Source organism: Parasteatoda tepidariorum, chromosome 10 (genome assembly GCF_043381705.1).
Source record: "Parasteatoda tepidariorum isolate YZ-2023 chromosome 10, CAS_Ptep_4.0, whole genome shotgun sequence".
Taxonomy (NCBI): Eukaryota; Metazoa; Arthropoda; class Arachnida; order Araneae; family Theridiidae; genus Parasteatoda; species Parasteatoda tepidariorum.
Genome location: NC_092213.1, coordinates 61785123 through 61793484, shown reverse-complemented (window position 1 = coordinate 61793484; position 8362 = coordinate 61785123). Strand labels below are relative to the sequence as shown.

Below are 8362 nucleotides of genomic sequence, written 5' to 3'. Positions count from 1 at the left end.
ACTCTCATTTAAAACAGGAACAGTGGTGTCGAGAAACTCAGTAACCAAATCCATCAATTCGAAGAAACGGCTCAGTTTCCTTTTGAAAGCCATCTCACAGCTGTATGTAGGAGCAGGAATTCGAAATCTTCATCATTTTCATGGTAAAGTTCTCGGAACAAACGGTTATTAAGAGAATTAGCTTTTATTTTATTAATGCCAGAAATAACCAATTTTTCGCAGCTAAAAGTTGACGATGACTAACATAATGAATGGTGAGATAACTTCTGGTACTTCTTTCTTAAGGTAACCCAGAAACCCAGTATGACAACCAGACATGGTTGGAGCACCATCTGTTGCACAAGCACTTACATTTGTGAGGGGAATTTCTTTTACCTCAAAATAATCTTTGACCAATTTAAAAATCGATGATCCTTTTGTATCTGTGTTCAAAGTTCTTGTAAACAACATTTCCTCGTTAATCTCCTTACTCTCATTTATGAATCTCACGTAAGCTAAAACAGCTTTGTTATCTATCACAGTTGATTCATCAAACTGCAGCGCAAATTTACCTTCTTTCAGAAATTTGATGAGTTTTGATTCAACGTCTGCGGCCATCTCATCAATACGCCTGGAAACAGTATTATTGCTCAGAGGAGAAGAGTGACTTATCAGATTTCAGCCTGCGATACCAAAACGTATGACGAAAACGATCCTGCAATTGAATTTTTTTTAAATTTTTAACTATCATAATTCTTTGTCTACACCAGAACCATAGGTTTCATATATATTTTTAATTTCAATCTCAAATAGCTTTTATTATTAATATTATTAGCAATTTTTATCTTTTGAGTACTCGTCGCCCCCCAAAGGATTATCACCCCCTTGAGAAGCTCTATCGCCCCCAGGTTGGGAACCACTGGTCTATACGAATTCCGCATCCGGCTTGCACCAACCACAGAGCTGACGTAAAATATCCTCAGTGGTAGACGGATCATAGGTTAGAATCCCCTTACCGTCAGGCTGAACGTGGGAGGGTTTTCTGGTTTTCCTCTCCATGTAACGCAAATGCGGGTTAGAGACATCGAAAAGTTCTCCACAAAGGCATATTTCTCCTAGTACTTAACCCAGGAGTTTCCTTGTCTTACAAGCGCAAAAACTGCGGTGTTTGGTTGTCGTAAACTCAAAATTGGGTAGGCGACGCATATAGCTAATAATTTATTAGCAATATAAGGCCGGGATAGCCTGGTTGGAAGGGCGCTGGACTCACATTAGTGAGAACGGGAGTTCGAATACAGCTGATCGTAGACTCCACGTGTAGTAAATGACGACTGGTGCACGTTAAATCAGTCGGATCACAAATTCCTCCTTGTTCCGTTAACAAATTAATACCTCTAGGATATATAATCGGATATCGATCGTTGTTTGGCTCAGGACAAAATTACGATCTGTGGATGTATGAATGTGTCCGCCCTATAAACGGGTGGGACGTATGGGTGTGGCAGAAGTCGAATTCCTCGCCATAGATAGCGCCCCCTCTGCCTTAATGGCCGACAACAACATTAACAATATAAGAAATTCTAAATTTATAAGAAAAGTCTCAATTTAATAAAAAAAAACATTAAAAGTCTGTTAGGGAATTATAAGGCTTTTTAAAGGTATGAAAAAAAAAGATTTTTTTTAATGGCGGTACTAAAACCTGTTTTTTATATTGATTACTCCACTACCTTTTTAAACTACTTTTAGTTTAATTCTGAAAGTTATCTGGTTAATAATGCTTGAAACTCACATATTTGGAAACACTAAACATCGCTCTGATTATAACTCTATAATAAAATAGTTATAAAAATGTCTTCCTTTCTGTATATAAATGTTTTTTTTTTAAACTTTTGCACATTAAAAATGAAAAATATGAATCACTCAAAATATCGACAATTTTATTTTGAAAAAGTCACTTCAATAAATATATTCTGACACCAAGATGCAGTTTAAGACAAACAAAACTTTATATAGTATTTACATAAGGTGTAATTTTCATTATCAAATACAATTTGGGCACGTCAATACGTTTGGCTCAGCCAATCAGGTTCGACGAAAGCGCGTGACGTTGCTCAGTAAAATCGGTTCCGAAAATTTATTCAGCGTGATAATAAACCCAAACCCTTAAAGCTGTTACGCCAACATGTTATATCCATCTTTCTATTTTACTTTTATTAATTTGAAATTTTTAGGAATCCAACTAAAAATAAAGAGTACATGGACAAATACAACCTAATAAAAATACAACTGATTTCTTAAAGAGTATGTACAGTGCGCAAAATAAAAAACGGGCTACCATGAATAACTTTTGATCCAATGATCGGATCTTCACGTTCTTAGGATTCAATCTTAAGGGTTACTTTTTGCATATTTCATCATATCTCGTGAGCTTTTTAAGTGAATTGAAAATTTTTTGAACACAATTATTAAATTAATTTTTCCAAAGGTAATTCAATACAAAAAACTACTTTTAGTAAATACTTATCATTTTTTATTATTTTATTTAATATTACTCGAGACAATTTGAATTGTAAGGTATAAAATTTTTACATTATTTTAAAGAATGGAATTTTACATGGCAACATATAAAGCCCTTAAGATTGAGTCCCAGAACGTGAAGATCAGATCATGAAATCAAAAGTTATTCAGGTTGGTTACTATGGGGGGATTTTTCAGTAACTATACAAGAATATGGTAGTTTTTTCCTTTGACATAAACCTAACTAAATCAAATCTGAAAATGTTTGCTTTATCCAGTAATAAACTTTACTTTAATCTTGATATGAAAAAAAAAACATTAATATTAAATGAATTTAAAATTCAACAAAAAAAAATCATTTATGAAATCAAAAATTCAAAAGTACATAAATTTATATACTCATTCGGTAACAAAACCATCATTTAAATAGATCATGATTAAGCAAAAAAAGTCGGTGTTGAATAATGAGAAACAAAATAAATTAGCAATTTGAATTGTTGAATCAATAATTACAAAATCTAGAGTTTTTTAATTGCACCTTGCTAAAATGTAATCAAAACAATATCACTGAAAATATACCAACTTCGAAATCCAAATAAATAATGTATTATTCAAAAAAAAACAAATTAGAATTTTTTTTTATATATACAAACGATAAAACAATTATAAATTGTCTCCAGATAAAATACGCAAGAATTATTTGGTAACTGGAATCTCTGTTTCTAATTTGTGACGCAAATCTGAACAGTCTTCTTAATTTCTTGAAGATTGTGTATCACTGCGGATATACAGTCGTCAACATTTAATTGCATATCGGATAATCGAATAACCCGCTTATAAGAATAAAATTTAACGGAACCAAATCATTATATTTGAAACTAATATTGAATTTCCCCGTTTAATACTTGTTGTTTTAAGTCTCCGCTTAATTGCATAAAGAAAAGGTACTGAAAAGAAAAATTAAGAAATGTTTCACCAGTTAGAATGGAATCTCCATTTTTCAGTTAAGAATATAATAGGTGGTCACTTCAATAGGGAATTTCTGATCATTTGTTGCTCTATATCAGTGTTTCCCAAAGTGTGGTACGCGTACCCCCAGGGGTACGGGAACATTTAAGAGGGGGTACGAGTTCTCATGCGAAATATCTTGTAACAAACGAAATTATCCAAAAAATTTTATCTAAAAAAAGTTAGCCATTAAAATTTACTATGGCGTATTTTTCTATTGGCTATTTTTTGCAGCGTTAACAGTTAATAATTAGTGGTGTCAACAGTCAGTTGTGATTTTTAATTTTTGTGCAATTTTTTTGCAGTACAAAAATGCATAAATTTTTTTTATTAGTGGTACACAGCGCTGCGAAAAATTTAGAAGGGGTACACAAAAGTCATGAGTTTGGGAAACACTGCTCTATATAGGTAATAAATCTAACCTTGCTGGCAGTTATACATTGAAGTAAATAAAGGAAGTTTTACCCTGCCTTGACTTACTTCCCTCACACATAATTTAGAATGTTAAAAAGGTACAGAGTGATTTGTTTTGTGGTCAAGACTTGCAGTCCCCTCTTATTGCGCTATTAGTTTGATAAGATTTAAGGTTTTTAGTTTTGAAAGGTTTCAAAAACCCAAACACAGAAGTGTTCAGTGTTTCTTTCTCTTAAGTAGAATAATCATTGCTTACTCTAGTGAACTTTAAATAACATTCATATTTTAAGATGCTGACACCGAAAGTTTTAATTACAATTGTTTATTGATTATAAAGTAGAGCTTATTTAATCAAAAAACTACACTATACATTAAATACCATTAAAAAGTAAAATTTCTAATAAAAATGTATAATTTAAGATTGAATAAAGCACTCCTCTTTTAATAACCCGCTTAATTGAATAGAGTTGGCTCTAACCAATGGTATTCCTTTAAGCAGGGTTCACTGTATTCAAGCGAAGACTTGGCTCTTCAGACCAACAACATTTAGTTGTTTCTCCGTAAGCGTCAAAAGAGGGAGCTTGGAACATTGGTCTGAATCCGTAATGTGCAACCTGCAACAATATTAAAAACTAAAATATCTTTTTATATGCTGTATCATCTGCATAGTTGGCATTCTTATAAAAAAGTATTCGACAAACAGACCAACAATTTGCTTTCTGTTTGGTGGCAGAAATTTTGATTCACTTGGTTGTTAAGTCACAATAAACGGCACATTGACAGGCTATGGGACTTTACCTTAAAAAACAGTGATGGGAATACGATGCATTTCCGGCTATTTTAAACCAACAAAAGAAAAACAACAAATCCATTCCCAATAGAGAAGAACCTTGAGGGACTAGAGCTGCACGTTTTTCCTTTTTTGTAATCTTGCGACCTGGAAGAGAGTTTACATGCGACCTGCATTCTGTACCAAGCTCCTCAGCCGAGAGTACTAAAGTAAATTTTGAACCACCAAGACACGGTCAGCGGCAGTGCAGTCAGAGAAAATTTTACCTGGAGTTTTGAAATTTTGTTACTATTTTATTTATTTTGCGTTATTCTGATTTCAAATATGCAAAGAATTTCTTTCAGTCATCTATATTTTTAGAGATTCATCCAGTGGCGAATCCAGCGGGGGGAAGAGGGGGGTTCATAGGGGTCATGACCCCCCCAAAATAGAAAAAAAAATTAAAATAATAATTTTTTTAATAGTTTACAAAAGAAATAAAATATTTAAAAAATTATTTAAGGGGGCATATACACCTAGGTATGTCGAAAAAAAATCGATTTTTTCCTCCATCTAATTATGTTCTTCACTGTTTCAAGAATCATAATTCAAAAGATTAAAACGAAATTCGTCATAGTTTCATTGTAAACATTAATAATGTTGAAAGCGCCGAGCGCTCCAACAGGTTTAACCAAAGATTGTATAAAGGTGAAGATGGGATCTACCAGTTAGTGCAGCAACCATAGAGTTGAAATACTGGGTAGAGAGAGTAGAATAACCCCCGACCCGTGGACAAGATAAAGTCACGTGACTGTAGCCCAAACTTGCCGTTCACTGAGACCGTTTCGATTCCCGTCCATTCGTTTAGCATTGCGATCGTCTGATGCAATTAACTGTCTGTCTTTTTAATTCAGAAATAAGAATGGTACAAAAGTCCTGAGCATTTTGCTGCACGGAGAAGTTTTCTAGGGACAGTCCGATAACTTTTTACAAGAAAGGGCGGCATTTTTTTTCACTTTTTCTATTTTAAAATTGATTTTAAAATTTTTCCGATACTCAGTCATGCTCTGATAATCATGTTTTATTTGCTTTAATAACCAATTACGCTCGTTTTTGCTCACTTTTTTTGCATTTAACATAAGTTTTTATTGTTTCTTAAACTTTAAACTTATAATGTTTAAGTATATTTCAATATATACTCTATTTTTAGCTGAAATAGCTGCAAAGCTTTGTTGGCTTCCTTGGCGAGATACTTTAGCGCCAAGGAACAGTTGAGTAAACTTTCGGTTTTGTTTTAGTTCTCTTTAAATGTCGATATCATTTCTGTATATTCTGAAAATTTTGTATATCTTTACCTCTTGATTACTAAAACCCAATATTTATCTTGTTCTAAAATGTTTCCTTTAAATATATATATTTTAATAAAAAATATGGTACATAAGAAGTTGTGTTTTTTAAATTACATAGGAATGCTTAAAAAACAAATTATTTGTATATTCTTTTATGTTTGATGAATAATTAAATTCTATGAAATATTTTTAGTATTTAAATATAAAAAAGTGTATAGTAGTTTTAGTGTTAATTTTTAATAAAATTGTATAATTCTATTACTATACAAAAAATGAATACGAATTATGTACTATTTAGAAAATAAATTAAGGTATATTTAATATAATCATTAAGTACTTGTTTATCTTCTTTTTATTTAAAAATAGTTGCTATATTGGAAATACTTAATTTTACTAGTAATATTAAAGCGTAGAATTAGTTTGAATTAGTGCAACAAATTTAGAAAACATAACATAGAAGTAGCTAAGTTGTATAGGAGTAAATTAGTGCAGTAAATTAGCGCATGTGATGCATTGGTGCAAAATTTCAACTGTTTTTACCTTTGCATAGATTGTATATATTTAATTTGCAGCTGGCTAAAAGATATAGTTTTAAATGCGCTTACTATTTAAGAAAATTACATTTTTTATGGAGGGGCATTGTAATTTTCTTAATGTCCATAAAATGATTATGGTTTTTTTATTTGTAAAATAAAATATTTTTAACCGTTACTTTTTAAGTTACTGGTTTTCTGTATAAAAATTATTAAATATACATTGACCTATAATAGTTGCATAAATTTACCTCATAAAAAGTTGCATAAATTGCAATTTCTATCACAAATAAAATAAGATATTTTTATTATAAGTTCGTCATTAGTTTCAATCTACAGTTAGTACAAAGTAAAAATTCTAATTGCTTTCTCTTTTATTCGAAAGCTTTTCTACTAGTCTCTTTGTGTGTATAATTCAAACTTCCTAGTAATTTATGGAATTAGATTGTACATGAAATACAAAGTAAAATTTCTAATTAAACTCTTTTATTATTTTCTTTGATTAGTTTAATGCTTTTAATCTTATATATTTCTCTATTCGGAGCTGAAAACTTTTATATTAGAATAAATATTTTATTTCATATTTAGACAAATTGTTGAGTATTAAGTTAAAATGCAACAGCAGTTTATTTTTGAAAATATCTATTTTAAGTGTCTGGAAAAAAAGAAGTCAAAATTCTAAATTAATAATGTAAATAATCTTTATTGTATAAATAATTTAATGTATTCAATATATAAATAAAATTCTAAACGTAATTAAATTTAATCAAAAATATGTTTTCTAACTAATCTATTCTACTAAAAACGGGTTTTATTTTCCTCGAAGCTATTTTTCCCGAAATTTAATATTACCTCTCGAGCAGTCTCTTGGTGAGCATAAATAAAAATGATAAAAGTGTTGCAACATTAACGCGATTTCTAAGCATCGAACTTTTTTCAGACAATCTGTTTAATTTTACAATTTGTTTTATCTAACAGTAATAAAACTCTTAAAACGTAAAGATTAAATTTATTTTTTAAACGAACTTATTTTTCATTAAAAAAGAAAGGCAACATTTTCAAATTCACATTTTAAGCCCTGGTAGATTTTTAAAAAATCCTGATTTTTGTATCGAAGTTATTATTTTTTTAAAAAAAAATAACAATAGTTAAATGTAATAATAGTTATTACAATATATATTGTTAATGTTTTTTTAAAAATATAGGTCTTTGCAATAAAAACATTTAAAATTTTTTTCTTCTGAATATAGTAACAAATATAAGTGATGCAGAATATCGTTTTCTATTTTCATATAATGAATAAATTTTAAGGAATAGTGTTAAGGGTAAAGACGAGAAATACTGAAATTTTTTTAATAAAGGCAGTACTTAAATAAAAAATTATTTGTTAAGAAAAAAAAACTCCTCATGTTTTAAAAACCCATTTAATAATATTAAAGAAATGTGATTAACGAAAATATTTTTTTTCTCTCTTTCAAATGCTCCGATTATTTGCGCATCGGTAATATCGAAATAAAGCTGTTTAAAAACTTAGTGCGCCAACATTTGTGATACTGCGCCAATTATTGCACTCTTTCCATCACGTGATTGTAACTCTTTGCTTGCTATCTGTGGCGTGTCTTTTCGGAAGGAATAAAGCGAACTTGGTTCCTCTACCTACTATTTCAACTCTATGGCAGCAACAGCAGAACGTTCATTTTCAACTCTTCAACGTCTCAAAACTTGGCTTAGAGCAACTCAAAATCAAGAACGATTACATGGATTTGCATTATTAAACATTCATCGAGAAATTG

The 8362-nt window shown here is 30.4% G+C and overlaps 1 protein-coding gene across 1 annotated transcript; it reads right to left on the bottom strand.

Annotated features, from left to right (window-relative positions):
* Positions 1-222: 222 nt before the first annotated feature.
* LOC139426863 (protein FAM200C-like) lies at positions 223-597 on the bottom strand. Its single transcript, XM_071186980.1, has one exon. The coding sequence runs from the start codon at positions 595-597 to the stop codon at positions 223-225; it is 375 nt and encodes a 124-aa protein (XP_071043081.1).
* Between the last annotated feature and the right edge of the window lie 7765 nt (positions 598-8362).